General features: G+C 41.3%; 1 protein-coding gene across 4 annotated transcripts in view; it reads right to left on the reverse strand.

The window, feature by feature from the left end:
* Positions 1 to 24,954, reverse strand: part of PAX3 (paired box 3) — an 80,257-nt gene that overhangs the window by 50,436 nt on the left and 4,867 nt on the right. The window contains exon 5 of one of the 4 annotated variants that reach the window (XM_054385704.1): positions 15,823 to 15,831. The exons of the other annotated variants lie outside the window; for them this stretch is intronic. Within the exon in view, the coding sequence (XP_054241679.1) occupies positions 15,823 to 15,831 (9 nt within the window). The remainder of the gene's footprint in view (positions 1 to 15,822; positions 15,832 to 24,954) is intronic. 4 annotated transcript variants of the gene reach the window in all.

A 24,954-nucleotide genomic window follows, 5' to 3' on the forward strand; every position in this document is an offset into this window, starting at 1 on the left:
GAAAGAAATACAATACTATTACTTCCAGCTACTGGCTTTCCCAAGATAATTAGATAACACAGTGGACTGAAGCCTTGGTTAGTCCAATGCTGTTCAAGTTAAGTGATTGACATGCCTCTGTCTGGCTGCTCTATTAACTGTTTCATTTTGTTGCTATTTGCAGTTTGCTTGGCTAATACTTCGAACAAATACAGACTGTTTCTTTAGCCCCTTTTTTCTCTTTGACCTTCTCCTGCCCATTTTCTTTGAGTCACTTCAAACTGCCTTGAAAAGGCCTGTTGAATGCGCACAGTCCATCAGAGTCCCAGGTTCATCCCATTCCTTGCCCTGAATGCTTTACTTCAAAGATGGGCCGCATTCTTTAATTGCCCTTTGAATTAATATCAAAGGGTCACAATGCGAGTGCCAAAAGAGAAAGAGGCTTTAATGAAGCAAAGAGCTGCCATTCATTTGCAGATAAGCACGTTTTTATGCCTGACTGGTCACCATGGCTAAATGCTTCACGAAGAGGAGGCAGGGCAAGGAAAGGCGGTTTCTGCTTAAGTGGCGATTAGTTCAAACAAACAAGAGTAAACAAATAAAAACCACACAAACAGAAAATAACTTCATATGGCTGAAGGTGTTAAAAACCAACCAACATCCCATTGAGCTCCTAAGGCTGTTAACCCTCTGTGAGTTGCTGGGGATCAGCTCAGCTCCAGTCTCCTCATTTCCCTCACCTCTCACTAAAAATATTTAATGGTTAAACTTTCAATCTCAAACACAAATTGCTTTAATACAGTTGTGTCCAGAGGTATTGAAAGAAAAAAAAAAAAGCCAATAACAAACAAAGAAAAAAGAAAACAAAACGACACACACTAATCTGACTTTGTAATAAGGAATAAAGAGAAGGAATCATCTTTGCCTGCTATTTTCCCTGAGGCTCGGTGGTTTGTGTTTTAGTGCCTGTGGAGTAACAAACTCCATTATTTAGATTATTTCATCGATTTGCATTTTGCAAATGCGTTTGGTGCTGTGTTAACTCTGCAACTGTTCAGCTTTCTTAATTACGGAAAGGTCTCTGATATTTTGTTTTCAATTTCAATCCCTGGGGATTTTGTTTGGTTGACTGGCTGGTTTTGCTTATTTGAAACCTGTGAAGCTGCACTAAGAAAACTTCTTAATCCTACCTATGGAGTCATCTATTTTCTCTTCAAAATACCAAGAATATAGAATTCAAATGAGAAGCTTTAAGGTATATTGTAATGCAATTACAGCCACAATGCAAGTGTATAGGAACAAGGAGTTCACAGGTGTCCTCCATAAATTCTATGACTTATTACTTATAGACTCAGGATTCTCTTTGCAGAGAAATAATAACTTACTTAAATACAAGGTTGTTTTATTGCAGTAGAGTTATCCCCCCATGAAAGAGGATTAGCTATACTCATAACAGTGTAAAAGTGCCTTATAAGCACATTCACATCAGGAATTGTGCTGGTATCTCCCATAACTAAGAAGGTTGTCGGGGTACAAATAGCCCAGAGGAACACAAACTGTGTTTTTAGCCCCACTTCTTCAAAAAGGTTCTCTCATTAATATTGCATACACTTAAGCCTAACCCTGTGTTCAACCTGTCAAAAGACTTTGCCTCACTGATGCTTCCTGTGATTTGATTTTTTTACCCCTCTATCACTACCATACCCCTGCCTTACTCAGCCACAGCAGTCATCACCCTGATCCAAGCTCTGAATCTTTATTACCCACCAGAATGTGAAGAACTTTGACCTTAAACATCCAGCTGGGAACTCGGTACTGACAAACACTGCAAAAGCATCTCACATTTGTGGAGGCAAGCAGGGCAGTAATGAAAAACAGGCAACGGAAAAGCAGAAAGGTGCCACCAACAGCAGAGGGACGGAAATAGCTCTGAAGTTTCAGTGCCAACACCAGCCTAGCTAAATGGCATCTTTTTCAGCACAAAACCATATTTCCCACAGCCTGCTAGGAAACAGTACCAGCGAAACTTCTTCAATTTAATGTGGTTTTTTTTTTTGAGCTAGCCTGATTTACAGTCCTACTTTAATGATAGTCAGGAGCCTAGAAACTCTGGATTAATTTTGAGATTTATCTCAGTACATCAAACAACACCAAGGTTACTATTCTCCTAACACCTGATGCTCTTCTGCTTCAGAAGATTTATATTTTCTAACATGTTTTTTTAAATATTAGCTTTTTCCCCCTGCTGTATTTTCCATATCTCAGATGATTAATTTCACTCTTCAAATGCTTGCAGGCATTAGGCTAGATTACACCATTAGCTGGTAAATGAAAGACACTGCTCCATTTGAATTCCTCTTCTGAAAGGCAGCAGCTGACTCCTCTGTAATGCCAGTCTCTGTAGAGTATCAGAACTGCATCACACTATGCTTAAAAATAGTTACTTATTCACATTACATGAGTGGAGGTGATGTATTTTTTCCATGTGTGAGGCTGCAGGGAGAGCAAGTCATAGAATCATTGAATTGTTATGGCTGGGAAAGACCTTTAAGATCAAGTCCAACCATTCACTAACTCACCATTTCTGGTGCTAAATCACATCTCTCAGCACCACATTTCTGTGTCTTTTAAACACCACCAGCGGTGGGGTTTCCACCACCTTCCTGGGGAGCCTATTCAAGTGTTTCGTAAGAGTCTTCTGACACCCAATCTAAACCTCTCCTGGTGCAACTTAAGGCAGTTTCCTTTCATCCTATCACATCTTACTAGGGAGAACGGACCAACACCCACCTTGCTCCAACCTCTTTCAGGCAGTTGTGGAGAGTGAGAAGGTCTCCCCTGAGTGTCCTTTTCTCCAGTCTAAACAACTCCAGTTCCATCAGCCACCCCTCACCAGACCTGTTCTCCGCAGCCCTCATGAGCTTCATTGCCCTTCTCTGGACATGCTCCAGCACTTCAATGTCTTTCTTCGAGCAAAGGCCCCAAAACTGAACACAGTTCAAGGCATGCCCAATTCAAGCAGCAGAATGAAGCACAGCACAAACTCAGAGTTTGAGATGTTAAAGTTCCCAATAGCTTGCTCCAAGATGAAGGGACTGGCTGCTCAGCCAGTTTACAGACTCCTCCATGCCACAACCTCATGTAAACCTGGGGGACAGCTCCAGACGGGTGCCACCAGGTTTGTGAGCTTCACATGCAAAAAGTGAAGCTCAAATGGAGACACCAAGGCTCCAAAGCAGGCACAGTCACAATTTCACCTCCAGGAGGGAGTTTTTGGCCATCCAGAGCCATGATATATATGACAGAACCACTATGGGAGCCGAGATCCGACATTTGGACCCACATTAGGTCAAATCTAATGCAAGTCAAAGCCATCTACCCGCATACTAACTGCCAAAATTATTCCATTGTTGAAATAATCCCAATCACGTAGGCTATCCTCTCCTGACCAGCAGCACAATGGTATTCACAGGCTGTATATACTTTCTTTGATGCAGATTGCTCTTACCTATCAGCAGATGATCTAGAAATACAGGGATGTGTCACAACTATAATAGCTGACTACCTTGTAGAGGTTGCATGTGCAAAGCTAGATCTGCAGCTGCAACACAGGTCTCCAACAATGATAGCTAGACTTCCATTTGAAACAAACTAAAAATCAACCTAATGAAATAAAATTAATGGTTTAAATGCTCTCTGTCTTTCAAATTTAGGTAACATTGTACCTATTGGGGCTTTTTTAAATTACAAGGGTTTCCCTATTAATTCCTCATTTTGTCTGATCTGCTACTCCAGCTTCTAACAGTACATAAAATGCATTTAGCATTACAATAATAACTGTTCTAGAATAGCCTCACTGATGGGCAAACCAGAAAAACACTAGTCAAGCCATCTTACATGTTCTCCACCATAAAAAAGTTGAATCACTGTTTTGTGAACTATACAAACCCTTTATTATTCTGCTTATCATTACTGAATGATCTAGAAACACCAGAAAAATTAAAACGTAAGTAAATGGATTTCTTCATGTTCTGTATTACATGAACTCTCACTGATATAAAGCAAACCAGTGACAGATTCAAGCAACACTGAAGAGGGGCATGAGTATGACCATTACTACTCACCTATCATAAGCTGTCCATCCAGTACTGCCCAGGGCATATCTATTGTTGGACAATAATGCCCTGGGCATTTTGTGACAAATAACACAAGACTATTTTGTGATAACTGGATTCAACTGTTCTCTACTTTTTGTCATATTTCAGTGTTATTTCTGTGTTTCGTTATCACCTAAATAGCTTAACCATCAGAAATAAAGAAATAAAATTGGTATCATTAAATATATACATATATGAATAAAAATCCTTCAGTGCTTAATAATGACAGAATCCCAGCACAGTGGAGATTGGAAGGGGACTCTGGGGATGATCTAGTCCAACCTCCCTGCTAAATCAGGGTCACCCAGGTTCCAGAGCAGTGGACCAGGCTGCTCAGAGAGGTTGTGCAATCTCTTTCTCTGGAGAGATTCCAAACCGACTTGGACACATTCCTGTGCAACCTGCTCTGAATGACCCTGCTTTAGCAAGAGGGTTGGACTAGATGATCCCTAGAGGTTCCTTCTAACGCCCACCATTATGTGATTCTGTGTCCCATTATGTATAATATTGTCCAGACATCTTAAAAGTTCAGCAGGATATCATGTCCACAAGAGCATTGTAAGAACATCCTCATTCATCTACCACTCAATCCTTACTTGATGCAGAGATATTTATCAAGTCTTTAGGTCTTCTTTAAGAGCCTAGGGACTTTCTGGGACAGAAGTTCAATGAAACTTGAGTGAGGTTGAACAGATAAATCATCACCTGACTTTTACAAATAAAAGAACGTTGAAGCTGAAAAGCAAAACATCTTAGAAAACACAACCCAAGGTCAGGATGGGATTTCTAGCAAACCTGAAAGCTCTGGGAAAGCACCTAGCTAAACGTAACTGTGCTGTCAACATCCATACTCCTCTGCAGCAGGACAGCCACTGTCCCAAGGCTCTAACCAAATAGAGTCCTCCTGTGAAGAGCTAAAAGAGATGAAGACACATTTTCCTATGTTTTTTATGTTATGAAGTTCAGTCTTTCCATTTCAATTCCAGGCCTTCCAAAGTTTTCAAGAAGAGGACGTGTGTGTGTGTGTGTGTGTGTGTGTGTGTGTGTGTGTGTTAAAAAAACCAATAAATTTCCCCTACCAGTTTCATGGAACATCTGCTTAACCTTAAGTCCAAATTAACAAAGGGTCTGAGGGATTTTGGTCTGGAAACGTTCAGTGACAAACTTATCAAAACCCCGATGCTCAACACAGTGACAGAATAAGAGCTTCTACTTCTTACGCATACAATACAACAACCTAAAAGGAAAACTAGAAGCCATACAAGAGAATGAAAATGCAACCATGTGTTGATTCTGTAATCTTAGAAGACCATTGCTATGGCCCCAAAGCTCTTGCTATGATGTAAACTACCCTACATGCTCAGCCCAGAGGACCCAATTCTACTCCCATTAAGCCCGCAAGAAGCTCATATTGACTTCAGTAGAAGCAGGCTGCTCCACAGGCAGCTCCCAGTGAGGACAGCAGCTTTTAGTTGGTCTTAATCAAACCATAGATTCTGAATAACAGAAAGCATTTAATTGGTCACTGTGATGTTTCCATCACCACCATCTAGAGAGGTAAAGGAGAGGTAGGAGGCACTCACTTGAGATGCTGTTCTGCACTTACTACCACAGAGACCCCGAAGCACAGGCATTTTACATGAATCCTACTGCTCTCCCCACTCCTTTGTCCCCAGATAGAACTCAAAACCTCAAGGCCGCTTTTTCTGAGCCATCATAGACAGCAAGCAGTAACTGCTGTGCAAGCCAGCAGGACTTAATGAGGAAAATAAATAGGATCCAAAGACAATTTCCCAACAGCTATCCTGCTGAAGGTCTCAATAGAAAACATTTGTTATGAAGTAATAAGAATTTGCATAATTTTAGGGAATACTTTGTTTTCAAAGTAATTCTCTCTTTCACCTGCTTAGGACTTGCCCATGTATGGCTTTAGTTAAGTTTTGTTGATGGCAGCTCATGTTTAACCAACTGTTTTTAATTTACAAATTAAACTTGTCAGAAGTAGAAATCCTTCTCTTGGAACCCTTCCAATATGTCAAGAATTAATTCTAATGAAAACGGCATTGCCTAAATGCAGGATGGCCAGTTACTTACTTTATTTACACAAAGTCCTTCTCAGTTTCTTTGATAAAAGCAGCTAAATCTTTTTCCTCTTTCATGTTTTGTCAGCACTTGATTCCTTTTGTCCCCTGGCTATTTGCCTAGCTGTGGACAATAAGGCAGGAAGAATAGAAGCAGATTGTTGGAATGGCCCTCAATAAACCTAATTATGACATGTTGACTGCACTCACCATGACATATTCAGGAGATCCAGGCTTATTCAATTACCCTTGCCAGGTTTCTCTTTCAGACCTAAAGTTATCCTTTGACTGTTTGTATTTCTGAACAGTATTCATGTTCATTGTGAAAGAAAATCCCCTGGACTTTGAAGGGTTTCTAAGTTGATGGTGTTATTGTAGCTAATTTTTATTAACTGAATAATAACATGATAAAGAAATAGACTTTTGTTATGTAATAAGAACAAATCAGTGTGTGCTTAAAGTTACACCTTTCTTTCCTTTTTTTTCCCCCCTGCAGAAGACTGACAGCACCATAACTTGAGTTAATAAACCAAACTGTTTTCTCAACCAGTATTTAAATCTCAATGACACTGAAAACTTCTGGCAGCTCCAGAATCCCCCTAAAGTAAAACCTACAGCCTACACTGCTCTTCTCCCCACAGACCTTTTTATCCCCAGCATCCACCAGCAACAGAGGTGCTCAGTACTGTCAGCACCAAAGACCATCCTTCCATCCATGCCATCAGCTATTTCTCCATCTGTTTGAAACAGCATAGACAAAACGTGTAATTAAAAGTTGGTCCATGTTTACACCATGGAAAAACTGTTCCAGGATCATGTCAACATCTTGTCTAAAGCCACTTTCGAGAAGCTATATGTCAAGTGGACAAAAGAACGAAAAAATGAAGGAACGTTAAAAGGAGAGAGAAAGAAGCAGCCCAAATCAAACTCAACTTATATGCCAAGCAGCCCCTAAAGAATTAATATTCATGTCTTGATTTCAAACCACTGCTCAGTTATTAATTGCTTTGCTGTGGTAGTGTTTGCTCATTCCCTGAACAGCTCCCAAGATTTTAAATTAACGGAAAGTCTGCAAAACAAACTGGAAAAAAATAATCCCTTCTTTTTGAGCTAAGTGACAGACCAAATTTACTCATTACTATCGCTTCATGGGTGGGAAAATTAAGTTGCCCTAGTAAAAGCGAGTATTTTTACAGTTTACTGTAGCAGTCTCTTTTACTCTTGGAGACTAGGCTAGCCAGTGAAGTCAAAGCTAATACTCAAAGTCCTTCCTACCAGATTTGGTGCCTGCTATCAAGCAAAGAAACACTGCAGGCAACAAACACCCCCAATATCGCTGCTGCTTCTAACGAGAGGCTGCCAGCTTCCCCACATCTCATGGAGTGACTGGTCTGGGAAAACCAGAGTCTGAAAAATAAAAAAAGTAAAATGAAAATATTGTTTCTGACATTTCTTCACACTCAACCCTCTAAAGGACACTTTTTGGAGTGAGAAACTCTGGTCCCCAGAGAAGTTTGGTATCTCAGCATTTGTTTTCCTTCTGGTTAAGAACAAAATCTGAATATGTCTTGAGAACAAAAAGCTGAAGGGGAAAAATCTTCTCAAATGCCTTTGCTTTGTCTCAAAAGTAACAACAAAGAAATAATCAAACCTTTATTTTCAATTTTCTAAGGGAAAAGTTAAAAACGAGAAACAAAACTTCATACGAGCCGTATTTTGTTATTCCCCCTCTTAGTCCCAAATAGATCCCAAAACCCTGAGGCCATTTTTCTGATCCTCCCTAAAGAGCAAGCAGAGACCACTGTGCAAGTCAGAAAGATTAAAAGTGGAAAATAAACAGGATCCAAAGACAATTTCCAGACAGCTATCCTGCTGAAGGTCTTAATAGAAAACATGTTATGAAGTAATAAGAATTAAGTAATGAATAAAAAAAACATTGAGATGGGCTATTTTATGCACTCCGAATTTTTCCTTCTTTTTGTTTTCCTCAGGACAAAATGTTGCCATAATTGTTAGGATTTGACGGAGTTTCACGTTCAGTGGACTCATATCTTACCAGAATAAAACAGTTCTGAGACCTGAACAGCATAACCTCCAAGTTGTAAGTGGGAAGACAATCAGATGAAGTATTTGAAAGGACATTAAGAGTACTGGCAGGGAACAGTGCTAGAAGAGCCTCTTGGAGACTATAACCAAGTTTACTAACAAACACACAAACAATATTCCTCAAACTGAGGTTGGTTTGAAACTTGGGGGTTGGGTTGGGATGTTTGTTGATGGGGGTTTTCATAATTTTAATTTTTTTCTTTGTTTTTGGGTTTTATTTTTAGTTTGAAGGCTTTAATGTGTGTTGGCAGCAGTTCCTTTAAGCAGTAAAAGAAATTTTTCTTTATATGCTTAAAATCCCATTTGTAACCTTTCACTAATATGGGCAGGTAGAGCTTTGCTTAAACACAAGCACAAGCTTGTAGCTGCAGAAGCAACATGCCTGGCCAGACTCTACACCAATGACTCGATGGGTTTATGTGTCTCTGTGGTGTACATCCATGTTTGTGCACATCAAATATGACATACCCACTACAGATAAGTTATAGAACATCATCCCTCAAGATCTGTAAGATTTCTTAACAGTATGTTCAGGAGACTAGTATCAAACACATACATCTGACCAGTGTACTTCACCAACTCCTTACAGGAGCTGTATGAAAAGCTACCAAAAGTCTTCCGTATTTACCTAAAAACATGATATTAGTCATTAAATAACTTGATTTAGACAATTGAATATTCCAATACTACAGGAGGGACATTGAGGTTCTGGAGTGCATCCAAAGAAGCAACGAAGTTGGTGAAGGGTCTGGAAAACAGGTTTTATGAGGAGAGGCTGAGAGAACTGGGCTTCTTTAGCCTGGAAAAAAGGAGGGTAAGGGGAGACCTTCTCACTCCCTAAAACTACCTGAAAGGAGGTTGGAGTGGTGTGAGGGTTGGTCTTCTCTCCCAGGTAACAAGTGACAGGATGAGAGAAAATGGCCTCAGAGGTGATTTAGGTTGGACATTAGGAAAAATTTCCTCACTGAAAGAGTAGTTAAGTCCTGGAACAGGCTGCTCAGAGTAGTGGTGGAGTCATTGTCCCTGGAAGTGTTCAAAACACATGTAGATGTAGCACTGAGGAACATGGTTTAGTGGTGGACTTGGCAGCACTGGGTCAGCGGTTGGACTCAATGATCTTGGAGGTCTTTTCCAACCTTAAAAATTTTATAATTCTATGGTTCTATGAAACAGAATAAACGTCCTCTATAACCCTCAGCTAATATCCCCAAAGGAAAATTCTTCACATAACTAAACCTCACAGCACAGCTAATCCTGTACTATGACACCCTATATGCCCTTGCTCAGGAAAGTCCTCAGCTGATCAAACTGCACAGAACTATCCACAAACCAAATTCAGATCTGTACAGAAATGGAGGGATTTCACAAAGGAACCACTCTGATTTGATGCCAGTAGGCATCAAACTTAATGCCAGCACCAGAATCTGGTCTTTAAGAATATTCTGAATTACAGCTTTAATTGTTGCCAGTTTGTGAGAACGTCTCTATGCAAGTACAAATCTCTAATGCCTCAGTCCATTATTTCTTGTTTCACAACAGTAATTAGATTAAGCTGGTATCTCCAATTATGCTGGTTTCCTCTTTGTTACCTATCAAAACATACAAAAGGAGATTAAAAGTTGTTCTCCAAAAATTTGAATCCATGATACACAGCAATGACAGAAACACAGGAAGGAGGAGATGATGTGACCGAACCTAAATATACTGAACCTGCTGCTGAGCTTTTCTCATGGGGAAAAGGCTGAGGCAGAAATGCCCAAATACATCCTGAATATTTGTGTAACAGAAACTTCTCAGATTTTCAGGGGTTTAATCTTTTTTACTGTCTGTAGAGATTCATTCTTCAAGTGCCTGTAGCTCTTATTCTGTGAGCAATGAACAGCTGATGAAAAGTAGCTGCAAAATAATGTCTCCTGGTTCTCAACTTCCCCATATCTCAATCTCTGGTAAATTGACAGTGGTTTAATTCAGGAGAAGGAATTGGGTGAAAATCATACTCTGAATTTATCTATCACTTTTCCCCTAGGGAAGGCAAAATACATTATTTTTATTATTTAATAAAAAAATAAATACTTTAGAAATGAGAACACAAAGACATGATCACACCCAAAAACTTTCTATTAAAATCACAAGAGCCTAAAAATGTTCCATGCAGCCAGGAACCAAACTCTCTCATTTCCCAATATGTTTTAAGCTCTGTAGACTTGATCCAAAATAAGGACCATTATCCCATTCCCACTAATGGTCTATTGGCTGCCAGCACAGCAGAACCAGAATGCAAAACGCTCTTCTTGAATACAAACACCTCTTTGCTTTGCCAACTGGAACTCTCAGCAATGGAACGACCAATGCAGTGGTCACCCATCTCTTTTTCACACCTGCAGAAATTTTCCCTCCATGTTTTCTTCAGTAGGTATGTGAATCATTGAGTAGCAGCTCTAAGACAACCAGTTACCTTCACCGATAGTACATTCACAGCAGTCCATAGACTCTGGCTCCTGTTTGCGCTCCTACCAAATATTACCACAACACCTATTGTTTGGCAGGTATTTTCAACCCAGCTCTCACATAAACCCTGTTTCCTTCAAACTTCTGACTGAAGCCAAGGATGCCTGAGCATGTACAACAGGCTCAAGCCAAAAGACAGACCATGCCAACAGAAATCCTCCTCCATATCATCCCGAAGTCTGGTTCCCCGTTCATGAAGCCATCAATTCAAACACAAAATGAAGCAGAGTTCTGAAACTCAGTATTGCCAGCTTGTTCATAATTACTGGTTCTTCTTCCCCACCAAACACATAATGCGCTGAATGAAGGCTTTCATGAAAGGGTCTCAAGTTGTAAGTGTAGATGATCATGATAGGAATACAAAGCACAAAAGCTACCTCCATTGATCTCCTCTTGTAGCACTAAAGTCCAAATTCAGGCTACTACCAAACATGCTTTAAAAACAGCCTACTGGTACTGTGGTCAATCGCTACAAGCTTCATAGAAAGGAGACCCAGTGCTCTCCTCCCACAGCTCTGCTTGAGGACTGGGCAGCTGTGGCATAAGCCATGATCACCACTGTTCACACCCAACCCTGAAATATGGGCTGGCAGAGAGGCTGATCTCTTACCTGTACAAGCATTTCTCAAGTATTAGAGCCAAGATACTGTGATACTTCTGTAATTCCTAAAGGCAACTGTCTGGCCTACCCCACTCCTCAAAAAGTGAATAGCCTGGCACACATCAGGAGCATTGGTGTGGTTTAGGCTTGTGGTATGAACTGCTCTGCACTCTTGGCTGCTCCCTCCCTTAGCCATCCTCTGGTTTTTCCATTGTGCCTCTGCCCTTGACACGCACAGCTCACTAAAACAGCAATAGATTTTTTTTTTACCTCTCCAGAATCCAGTCTTGCAGATAACACTGAAATGGCTTCTGAAATCCAGTTTTTAATTTAGGTAAAGGACTCCAGGCTGCTGCATTTAACATCTTGTAAATAAATTCCTAGGTTAAAAATAATAAAAAAAGCTTTCAAAAATCACAACATGAAACAAGGATGTAAGGTCATGTTGGAAAGCTATTTAGAGTTTCTATTTCCTATCACACAAGCATCTCCATTACAAACCCTGACAGTTCACATGCATATTGACAGACATGAAGTTCAGTGGCTGGTCTAATGCACTGTCAGTATACCCTTGGACTAATTACATTAAAACACACTGGTGCTATTTTCACTCCTTAAAGGCAATTTCTAGTGTACAAATAATGAGTATTTTTGGAGGCAGAGAAGTAGATCATCTTTCCCTAGGAAGATGCTTAGAAAGAAGCTTCCCCTTACATCTGGCATGATGCCTTCACAGCAAGGCAGAAGTGGAATTTCTGAGAGCTCCTTATGAATAAGCAATAAAAGACTTAGGAGATGGGATAGTTTAGTAGCTTCCTAAAAGGCACATCAAGTGGAGACAGAGAGTTCAGGCTGGGTACTGCAGTTTGTGCATTATTATTGCCTCCTCTGCTACAGAAGCAGATAGCAAATTCTCTGCTCTCCCCATCCCACCAAGAAAAACCTGGCAGAAAAGAAAGAGCTGAGCAAGTTTTCACTTTGGCCTTTGAAGTTCTTCCTTGGCTGACTGATGCTCGCCCATACATAACTTGAAGAAAAGGCTTCCATTGTGCTGTTCTTTACACCCAGTGCATTATTCTCCAGACAAAAGAATTTGAGTCTCACTTTTAAACACACCTCTCTTTAGGGTATGCTGTTTCTAAGCCATAAAATCCTTTTTCTTCATTAAAAAAAAAAATAGACAGCTTTTCCCCCTCAGGCAATACCCTTCTTGTTGGGTTTTTGTACCACTTTTTGCAGGCAGATACCACAGCCACCACATGGCAGTTCACAAAAGAACGGCCCCTTCTCATCACAAACACGGGATTTTCCCCCAGCAGCATCATCCAGCCCAGCTTTAAACATGAAATACAACCATTGTAGGAACTTTCTAGTTTTCATCTAAGGCTGGGTGAATAATCACTCTGCCTGGAAACATCTCCCACATCTGGCAACTTGCTGCTACGTGCAGGGTCTCGGCGTTGGGTCAGGGCAGGATGCAGGAGCGGGGCAGGGGGTTAAGCAATGAACATGCTCAGCACCTGCTTGCTCTCTGCCTGATTCTAATCAGTATTCCTCTCTCATGTCTAGGAATGCCAGAATTCCACAGTTTCCTCGCACACACACACAAAAAAAAAATTGAAAACTTCCCCCCCCTCAAGGAAAGGGGGGGAAAAAATCAGAGAGAAAAAAAAGAAGAAAACTATTTTAATTTAGTATCTACTCAAGTTTCCTTAAAGACAATGCAAGTCTTGCTGTTAAATTCAACAGGCTTTTTGGAAGTTTAGGAGAAATCTCACATGCTTGATATTATTAATTAGAGGAATTTATGATTTTAAAAATAGTATTTAAAAAAAATAAATGTTTAAGACTGTAGCAATGCCCTTGAAACTCTAGAAATCAGTTAAAACTACGTGTAATAGCATTTGTATCTCGCCTTGCTGCAGGTTGCCTCACTTGACTATTTCTCCCCATCAGGAAAAAAAAATGCTTATAAAAGAAAATCAGAGATTTAATTTTAAAACCATTTCAAACCAAGCCAAAACAATTCATCTTTAGGCAATCTGTGTAACACACAATCCTATCATAGAGAGATATGTTCTGTGGCATAAAGGTTTTTGAAAGCTGTAGTTTTAAACTATATATGCCAGCAAATATACAATAAAAGAATGTTTAAAGAATGATTTTTGTCTCACTTTTTTTCCTCTCAGTTCAGATTTCTATTTTAACAAGCACATAGTAAAAAGAAAAAGGGAATTCAATAAGAAATAAAGTAGTTTAAGCAGCTATCCAGACAAGTTTTTTTATGAATACAACAGCAACATGCAGTTCAAGCAGAGAGAACAACACAGGACCTGCGTGTCTAGCTGCAACCACATAAATTTCAAGCGTTGAATGTTTGCTTGGAACCAAAGATTATTTGTGTATAGTATTGGATAGATTTCCCACACCATGTTATATGAGAACACTTCAGGCTATTCACGAGAAAGGCAGCAAATTCAGCAAAAAGTTTGTATCATTTAATTGCTGTGCTCCAGTAAATATGCTGTGGCTTGGAGTCTTGATATAAATTGAGGCAACACCTCTGAATCCCAGACCATATTAGTTATTGCTCTGCTTTTGCAGTAACAAATAGTTAAAACAGCAATAGAAATAAAACTGCTGAGATTTATCTACTTCATCAAAATGGACTCATTCACCTACCAGCTGCTCAGATCTTGCAGCATCACTCTGTTCAGTTCCACACCATGGATCCACTGGACAAGAAAGCACTCACTAGTCCCTCTACAACCAACCTGGTATTCCCCAGCTTTGCCAAACTACTCTTACAAGGATGGGTTGCAATCCTTTCTAGCCACAAAACATTCATTCCAAAACATCGTTCCCTCTGGATTTGCAGTTTCAACAGATGAGCTACAGCACCTGAACCTATATAGGCTTTGATTTTGATTTCCTGATTCCAGGCGCTTTGAAATATCCAATCCCATTTTTAACAAAAATAAAAAAAAAAAACCCAAACAACAACAACAAAAAACTAAGATACAAAAGGCTTTAGCTGACACAGTTCATCAAGACTCTAGGCCCTTCCCCACTGCACACACTGCCAGGATGTAACAGGAGGGGGGGAAAAAAATTAAGGAGAGTGTAAAAAACAAGAACCAACAGCTTCTCTCTGCTCTAGGGGATCATGGCCAGAGGCAGAGACCAGTAACCAAACTGAGAAGAATCACCTCAGCTGGTTCCAGGCATAGACAATGCAGAAAATCACTCTGAGAAATGCAGAGCAGATTATACCAACTGAAATAAATTCTCCTCCAAAGTAAACTCATCTCTTCTAGCGCCAGTTTTGCTATGACCCCTGGTTTCTTGTTTGTTTGGGGGTTTTTTAGGGGTATCACTTACAAACATGTTAGTCACCAAAATCACTTTCTCCTACTAAAAAAGAATAGTAAATAAACTCCCTCATCCCACTCCAAAGATGCAGAACTACATTCAGCACAGCTCCATATGAAAACTATTCAAGCCAATGGAAGGATGTCTTCAGCAGCCCCTTTGCTGTAGCTGTGAGAACTTCAGCAGCAAACCAGCACCAGCTGGGCAAGTGGGGGAAAGACACTGAGCCCAAATCACTGAGACCTAAAGCATCTATTCAAAAAGCTGAAGGTCACAAAGTGCAAAACAACAACAACAAAGCAGAGCTGTGACCAGAACTTTCCCACCTAGAGAACCAAGCAATCCTATGGAAGATATAAACTGAATGAAAACCACTTGCAAACCTCCCAGAAGGGAAAGGTAGAGCAAGGAGCTCCTTAAGTTGGAAACGGTAGCACCAGTTCCAGTCTGGGCTGGGAGCCACCTCTGAACTTAAAGGTACTGCTTTAAGCACTCTCCTTCTGCTTCAAACTGCATAATGGACCTTTTAAAGGATCCAGCCCTGAAAAAATGGTCCAAGGTACCCCAAGGGTACAGGACTGCTCAGAACCCATGAGACTAAAATGAAAAGAGTAACATAACAAGAAAACAAAGAGCACATCCGAAGGAGTTCCCCCTGTGCCATCCTGGGAAAACCACCATTCTGCATGCCTTCCCAGTGCTAGCCAGTGGCCAAAAAATAAGCACCACCTGGCTGAATCCTTTAATAGTGTGACTTTACTGGAAGCACAGGAGTCCCTGCTCCACTGATCACCTGGAGGATCTTTTTTTCCCTATACAGGACTTTTATGAGGTATTTTATTTTCCTCTGCATCTGCCAATATTGAGATTCAAATACTAGATGTATTTAGGACTCTTTTAATACTTTAATTTTTTGTCTCTGATTTAGTGGTAACAAGCCTGTTCCTGATGTCAGATTAAAATAGATATTTGTGTCTTCAGTCATCGCTCCATCTTTTCAACTGCCAAAACAGAAGACATACAGGGGCTCTGAATCCTGGTTTAAGTTCTTCCTTGGTCAGGTGATCTTGAAGAGTCTATAGAAAAAACCTCTTTATGCCTGTCATGGTGTAAGATTTGACAACTGAGTTAAAAGCTCATGATTCCTTACCCAAAATTTCATTTGTGGTGTTGATTAGGATCAAAGGTTGTGGGAAGCAATGTGGTGTGGGAGGACAGAGAAAGACCCTTCAGCTGGGGAGGAACCAGAAATCAGAGCCAGCAAGCAGCCTTCTGCCTCCTGTCCTGCTGGGACGGATGGAGCAGATTGGTCACAGAGGTTCCTGCAGCAGAAGAGCAGGGTTTGGTTTGTCTTTTTTTTTTATTGTTTTGTGGGGTGGGAGTTTTGTTTGTTGTTTGTGGGGCTATTTGTTTGTTTGGGTTTTGGTTTTGTTTCTAAATCATGTGTTAAATAATTTTTAAGTGAAATTCTCTAAAACAGCTCAATCTTACTTGGCACATCAGATCTCTTATTTACCAGCAGTCTTGATAAGACTGAAAAAGTGAATTAATTCCCTCAAATCTAAAATGTAATAAAACTTTCATAACAGGGTCAAATTCAACCCTGAGGAACCTGCACAGCCCTGCTGACAGTGGGGGATTGTTCCAATGTATATGACTGTACAATTTGCTCTCAAGAACTTTTTTAACATAAATAAAAAGATAAACAAAATGTCTGCTGTGTGCAGCCATTTTGCATTTTCACCAGGAGAGGTGAGCATCCCCACAGCCTGCAATACTTCTCACTGCTCCAGTCCCTGCTGGAGATCAGCTCACCAAATCCCCTGCCTCAGCACATGCAACATGGTCTATGCCAGCCCCAATGCTCCGCAGAAGGGGTGGCCAAGCAGATCATTTTAAGGGCTTCTCCAAAAAAAGTAACATTCTATTAGTCAGAAAACAAGTTGGGGGCATTAAAGCAACAGTAGTTTGTGTGGGGTTTTTGCCAAATATTGGAGAGTTTCTGCTTAATGCTAATTACTTAACATGAGCAGGGCCAATTAACTGTCATAAATCAGGGATGAACCCACAAAGCTTTTCCTAACTGCAACATCAACTTATATGATCTTCTAAATAGATGGCTAAATGTTTTTTTCTGGTTTCCAGTTCCACAGATGGCGGCAAAGATCAGTTATTACCTACCATAGACAGAACAGCCACCACAGGCAGCAAGAGAGGTTAGAGGACAGGATGCCATTATCTGCACCACACATTAAAAAAGTAAAGAAAAATATACAGAACAAATTGTAGATCAACAGACCTCCAAAAGCCTGAACCATCAAGGTTTGATGGCTACTTAAAATATTACTCCTTGTGTAAAGAGTCCTTAGCCAGGTCCTTCTTATGAATTGGGTGAAAGTGTTAGTAGTGGGTAAGCTGAATTTGCAGGGTGATGGTATCTCTTCTTAGGTGTAAATACTGCTGATCTAACTCAGCATTTGTCCAGACCACCAACTGCAGTGGAGTTAATCCCAGTTTATATCTTGATAAACAGGATTCCTGATGTTATTTTAGATCGGTTGTTTTGGGGTTGTTTGGGTTTTTTTGTTGTTTTTTTTTTTTTCCAAAATCCATACTTTGCAGGATCTTTTTGTGAAATTAGTGGTTTTCACTTCCCATCTGCACAGTTCTTTAGCTAAACATTTGCCTTTCTGTCAAAATGCGTCCTTTTTGAAAACAACTTGTTTTGCTCTTCGTGAAACCAATGGAACCCTGACTGCCAGCTAATTCCATGCAGGCTTTTTCTTACCACCTAGCCTGACTGGAGGGGCTGGGGAGGTATCAGAGTCCTCACCGGGACACTGATCCCCCCCACCAGTTCACTCTCCAATCCTTCAGCACTTCACACCAGATCAATCAAGGAGCCCTTAGGTCATGATGAAAAGGAAGTCCTGCTACACCATCTGCAGTAAAAAGGGATTTGCTGTGGAAACAGGATTCCCTGCCTCTCCGTTAGCCTGCTTTGTATAAAATCTATGTTCATCTCCACCTTTCCCTGAGCCAAAGACATAGAGGTGGAGAACAGTCTTCAGCCCAAATGGTGCTACTGCCTCACAGGGGCTATATGGAACATATACATTGGTTACGTTCTTAACAGAGGAAAGAGTCATTTTGCCAGAACTGTAGTTGTTACTGCTTTTTTGGGCTGGGATATGGAACAGATCTCGATTATATTGGCATGAACAGTCCTACTCATTTGAAGAAGGGGAATGAGACTTGACGGGGGCTGAATAAGCTGTCTGCTTGCAGAGATATTGGCTGCAGATGGTTTATTCCTTGTGCAATTCCAACCACAGTGATCCCTGTGACATTATATCTGATAAAGAAATTACCACAGTCCTTTTTGGATCAACCAGCCAACATGAGGCATATCATAAATACCAAAATTCTTCAGACAGGTCCTTATATGGACTTGGGCATGACATAAACATTGGTTGTGTTTGGCAGAGTTTGCAGCCAGGCAAATATCTATTAAAAGAAATATATCAGAAGATAGAACGTGTGTCGCTGTCCTCATCACAGCTCTCTGTGGAAATAAACAAATCAGGTTCATGGACTTGAAGGAAATTTGTACCTAAAACACTTTCAAAGCATCTAAGCTGTTCCTCTGGGGCCAAACGACTCCTAGAGTAGCTCCCGCAGTAGGTACAGAGTGATATTTTTTTCAGAGATAACCAGACAAAATTAAAAGAAAGTGTATTTAAGAAGGGGAATGAGAAAACACTGATTTAAAAGATTCTGGTTTAGCCTTTTAGTCTGCTCTTTGTGGCTACAGCAGAGAAGGCTCACCCACATGAAAATCCATATGACACCAGAAGAAGCTCCTCAGCTTTACCAGGCTTCTTACTGTTATTTGTTTGCAGGATTTCCGTGTCTCGATCTGCCAGTGAAAGAGACAGGACCTGGACCTAATGCTCCCATAAGCCACAATTCAGGTTAAACTTCATCTCATAATGACAAGCCAACATAACACATCCAGATTGTGCAGCCTCTTCTACTGTGGGTGTGGTGGAATATGTTTTACTATCTCTGAAATAAGTACAGCTTTCTGTAGTGCGCGCAACAAGGAAACGATTCTTCTCAGGGACTCCTGCTTGCTTTTCTGCACAGCCAGTCCAAGCTGACTTTTCTGCCTTTATGGAAGAAGGGCAGTACAACTGTCCTCACTATGTAAGTGAGCTCCACAAAATCAAAATTGGGCATTTCTACAGCCCTAAGAAAGCTCATTTTTGTCCCCTTAAGAACTCAGCCTAGAGAACTGGCTAGCTTCTCAAACTCTCTTACTGTCAGCCCTGGACCATTTATCTACATGACTTGATGCACAAAGACAGTTCTGGTTTTTTTTCCCCTCATCAAAACAATCACATTGAACAAAATTAGTCAAAAAAAAAAATCAGTTAAACGTCATGTATTTTACCTGCCAGAACAGTAAAATTCCAGCGTGCTGTGTGCCAAAAATGAAATGACTCAAACAAATGCAATCACACTAAAGGGAACCCCACACACACCCTACCCCCCAAACTGGAGGGGCATACAGTACATAATCCAACGGACCATGCAAAATAAGGATTCTATTCAAATTTCACATCTCATTAAAGACAATTTGGCCATTAATCCATACGGCTTGAGGAGCAAAGAAGGATTTTCCAAGACAGATAAACTGAAACGATCCCTCCTTTGATCTCCGAGGTTAAGAAGCAGCAACAATGGAAGATGAACAACAAGGGGCAGAACCAGTGGCCTTTTTAAGTGCCCACAATGGCATCAGCAAACAACTACTTAATCAATATTTGGCCAGCGACACTGAAAACTTCCTTTTCAGATTTTAATTCCTAGTTGTAAAACAACTGCAGGGCAACCAGCAAGATAAGACATTAAACTGACTGCTTAATTGCCTTTTACTGTCTCACTAGTTATATATGCACATTCCTAATAGCGGGTGAATCTTTATTTACTAGGCTGAATAAATGACCTGTCAACAATCACATCAAACTTCACTAACTAAATAATCTCAGCACATGACACACGTTAACTCTAATGTGTCCTCAGTGAGTTTTAATTTCATTATGTTGCCCTGTTTTGTTTGTTGTTGTTGTTTTTTTTTTTTTTCTTGAGGCAGGGTGATTTAAACTGAATTAGTTTAACAGCATGGGGCAGGAGTACTCCAGGGCAAGCAGAGGAAAACGCTGCACTCATCCTATGCCAAACAAGGTGAATTATGTTACTGTACCTAATTTTTATTATCCATAACCACACAGTATTTGGGGAGTGCTTGGGAGTATCCTGCATTTTTCCTTATGTATTTTGTTCTTTCTCCAGCCAGATGTGTTTTTTACATGGGATTTAAAGTGACATTTACATGGAGAAATTCACATCGACTGGCTTGCTCTGATTTACGGCTTTACGTTTCACTCCATTTCTCCTTAAATTAACCAGAGAGCACTTTGTAGTTCTGCTTCATTTCCCAATGCACTTTTACTACACAGCTCTGGGGCCTTGTGATAATTTATCACCATCAACTTTATGGGCTTCCCACTTCTAAACCCTGTTCCAGCCCTTATCAATAAGTTAACTTAACACCAAACTAAAACCTCCCCAAGCCAGTGCTAGACAAAAGCATCTAAAATTAACAAAACAAATAGTTACTATCCAAAATCAGACCTGGAAAATACTCTGCTTTAAGGATTACATCCACTTTTACTTTTATCATTAATTGCTAATTACTTATCTAATTAAACCCCCTGTCTGTGTTAACACAAAGATCCTTGCCTTTGGATGAGAGTTTTACTGGGGAATTTCACTCAGGATTAGAGTCACACTTTAGTGCGTAACCACTTAGGTACTTTCTATTAACAGAACAAATCTGGGCTCATTGCTGCCTGCCCCAGACCCTGTGAGTAACTGTACCCACAAGAATAAGCTGTTTGAGTGGGACTCCACACTGCTACTGCTGTACCATAACATTTGTAGAACTGGAGGTCTGATACTTGATCTATTAAAACCATCTTCCACCTGAAACCTGAGGTAGCTTCAGTTGCTCACCACATTATAGAGCTGTTTTCAAGAAGAGCCTGATATAGAGATCACTAAATTCCTACTGACGTCAAGGATTTTTGCAGCTGTAGGAGAATCTAGAAAGACAAACATAACAATCACCTTTTCAGAGCAAGTCCTGGCCATCTCAAGTTCAACCGACCACATTTCTTGCCTCAGCCTTTCCAGAACAGCACTCTAAGTGTTACGGATCATTAAGATTTTTCAGAGCAAATAAGATACAAACTCAGGAATCAACTGCTGTGTATGAAGCAGTCCTGATACTTGCTAAAATAACATTTACCTTTGTTCTCTATCTATGCCACTAGAAAAACTGGAGAGGATGCCAGTGGCTCTGCATGAATAGGTGCTGACTCCTTTCATGTTGAGGAAAGTGCCCCTAAGATGGCAAAAAATGTGAACCCATCAAGGAAATCAAGATTTCAGGGAACGGGTATAACGGATCTACATTTTATCCAGAGAGATCACTGACAGACTCTTTCTTCCCACGGCTGGAAATATTGCTAGTGCTTCTGTAAGGTGATTAGCCTGACAATTAGCACTCCTCCTAACGTCCTCCAGCTTGTCTTCAAGACAGGAGAGCATAGACTGCTCCCAGCATCTCTGAAGCAGCAAACGTCCTTCTGAAGTCACTCAAAATAGAGACACCTAGCACCTTTCTGAAAATGCTCAGCATGCCAAGGCATCGCACTTTTGCATGGTGGTGATGTCATTACTGATTGCTGAGGTCATCAATTATTATTAGCTCGGAATAAAGATTTCAAAGTGGGAGCTTGGCAACTCACAGCACAATGGGTCAGGCAGCAGAAATAAAGCTGAACAGTGAACAGGCATAACCTACATGGATTTACACTTGTGCTTTTCTCTCCAGGAATTCTCTCAGGCTGCTGAGATATGAGCAAAGAAAGGGAGAGAAATCAGACAGAAAACACTGTTAGCACCATCTGCCTTGATCCAAATCCTGGCATAACCAGGGAGTTTTTCTTAATTAAGGACTATTTTCTTGTCAGCTCCTAGAGCCTTAGGAGCAAAATTCTGTTCAAGTTACACAAGCTAATTTTCAGACCTGCTAGTGAGTATGTAAAGTACTGTATGAAATTGCAGACTCCAGAGGATGATTGCCTGCAGTCAGAGTCATCACATTTCATTCAGTAAGTGAATCTTCACCAGGAACATGGAGCAGGTGAACACAGTGTGCTTCACAGACCTAAGACACAGGAATATTTCACACTGAGTGAAGTCCTCCGAATAACTGCACCCTGGGATGGGATGCTGGAGACAAACCACCACAAGCCATGCATCAGAAAATCACGACCAAAAACTACCTCAGTATCTGCCTCTTCCCATGCTCTGGCCACTAGCCCCACAATCCATGACACAGAAATGAATGGGATGACTCAGAGTGCCTTGTATGTTAATCCTGTCCCTTAATAAACTCCCTTTATTAGTTTAACAACCTAAAAATAACTGGCTGCATGATACTGAGCCACCCTAATCAAAACATCTGCAAGCCCATCTTGCCCGAGCCACCCTTCAGATCATGTGCCACCACTTCAAAGCTTGTGCATCAAGTCAGTAATTGTAACATTGCATCTAAATATTTAAGCTAGGGGCTGGGAGTCGTGTGTCCCACTTACAGTCAGCATCTGTCCTCTAATTCCATTACAGTACAAAGCAAAAATGTTTCCCAAAACTCACAAACAGGAAAAGCATCGTGCAGCCAGAGAAGCAGCAGCAGCAGCAGCTTGAACTTTCTAGCTGCTGAGCAGGGCTTTTGTGCTAAGGTCCTTTTTTTTTTTTTTCCCCTCTCCTTCAAACCCACTCCCCCCCCCCGCCAAACTCCCAGCACACACACACAAAAATAGGGGTGGTGCCGAAATTGTATTAATGTGAGCCTGAGGCACAGAGCAAAAAAGAAAAGAGGAAGGGGAGGGAGAGGGGGAAGGGTTTGGTCCAAGATGAAAGTAAGAAGGAAATAAAGGAGGCAATTTAGTCTGCTGTAGCCTGAATTGCTCTCAGTACAGCCAAGGGTAGAGGCTTGGGATGAGTAGGGCCCTTTTTGGACGGGTGCGCATGACTGGGGGAGGATCCGCCGGGACAGGGCCTGGGGGCCAATTCCACTGGCTAGGAACAGAGGACCCCTTTGAGATCAGGCTGAGGGGGTCCCGATCCCAGACCCAGCCCCAACCCCAGCTTGCAGCATGCCCGAGGACCAGTTCGACACCCCAGCGTTTGAGTGCTGAAAGCCACTGGTTTATGCCAGCAAACAACAGCTATCTTATGAAGGGGGGAGTTAGATTAGTCAGCAAACCATGCCGGGCATAGCTCCCACCCAAGGTACAAGCAACTCCCTCTTTAGCTGCTAAAAATATGCCCCAATGTGCCATATAAAGGCACCAAAGTTCCTCTCTCATCTGCTTTATTTATGACTTGTGCCATTAAGAACAATTCATCACGCATGCAGAAAGGCAGATACGGTGTTATAGAATCACAAACTTCCTGCTCCGCGCTGTGATCATCGAGGTTTTCCTTGAATATACACCCAAACTCAGGGGAGAGAAATGCCCCAATACAGCAGAGCACACAGCACATGTGGTGTCCGTAAACACCATCGAGAGAATCAGATTTAAGTGTCCGTGAAGAGAGGCTGGAACAGAATCACAGCAGGACCCAGAGAACTTTACCTCCATTAATATACGTGATGGGAGAAATCCCAAACCGCATGAGATACTCTTTCCAAAAATACTGTGTTTCTTTTCTCTCTGCTGTAAGCATTCTTCAAATCCCAAACCTTGAATTAGCCACAATTAAAATTACAATTGTTATCCTTGCCCTCAGAAAAAATGCCTCACTTCAAGCTGCCCAAATGCTCATGGTGAAGAGGGGATTTCAGGCAAAGGCAGCAAATGTCCAGCGCTAGTTGTGTCCTCTCAAGCAAGAGAATGATTCCCTGCTCCACACTCAGCTCTGGGATTTGCATTCCAACTTATCCTACAGCCTTCCCTTGCTTCTCCCTGCACCCGTGCTCCTGCTTCCACGATATTTCAAGACCAGAGCTATAACATTTACTCATCCTCTGCACATTTTTCACTCCATAACATGGAGCACTGTACTGGAAAGTACTCAGGGTAAGCTACCATGCAAGGGTTTTGCTGTGTACCACCAGGATAACCTTCAGATACACTGGGATAACCTTCAGACATACTGCAAGCCACCCAAGTGTCAGAGAGCATCAGACTGCCCTGTCAGCAGGCACCCTCAGCCACACCAGGCCTCACATCCAGGCTGGTGGGTGTGGGGGAAAAACACGATCCTGCAGCATCCAAATCCTCCAGAGCACTGCCAGTTATTTCAGCCAGAGAGCAGGAGATGACCTGATGATTTTTATAGATGGAGTGAAATTGAAGCTCCTTTGCTGGCAATGGGAGTTGACACAGAATGTTTTTTTTTTTTGTTGGACAGATACAGAAAGTTGTGGTGGACTTATTTTATGGGAATGGACTTATTTTATGGAATAATGTGCTGCAGCGTGATGTCCCTATAGTATCACACTATACCTAAGGCATGTGTAAGGCAAACTGTTTGTCAAGCAGCAGCTCTCTCACACTGCAGCATTACAGCTGCTCCAGCAGTAACATTAAGCAACATCTTGCTAGTCAGTGAGGAGGAAACGGTGGTGCCGCTCTTCCTCCAACTGCCAAGCTTTCCCAGGCACTGCCACAGAACAGACTGGATTATCAAGTTGTACAGAACCACCCAGCAAAAACCTACATGCACAAGGACAGGATAGGGCTGCCCCACGGAGTCAAGAGGAATTTTGCAGCTGATTGAATCGGAAAGAAGCAAAGCAGGACACCCACACCCACAGAAAGTGAAAGAGAAGGTGCCTCGGAGGATTGTGCTGGGGGACTGCAAGAGAGTCCTGGTTTGCAGCAAAGCACTACAAAGCCCCAGTGATTTTCCTACGAGTTTTGGGGCTCTCCCAGGCTGTAGCCAGGTACTCAGACACTAATTTATGGCATATCAGAAGCCTTGCTTTAAAAAGCAGAGTCAAAGA

This window comes from Indicator indicator, chromosome 13 (genome assembly GCF_027791375.1).
Source record: "Indicator indicator isolate 239-I01 chromosome 13, UM_Iind_1.1, whole genome shotgun sequence".
In the NCBI taxonomy this organism is placed as follows: domain Eukaryota; kingdom Metazoa; phylum Chordata; class Aves; order Piciformes; family Indicatoridae; genus Indicator; species Indicator indicator.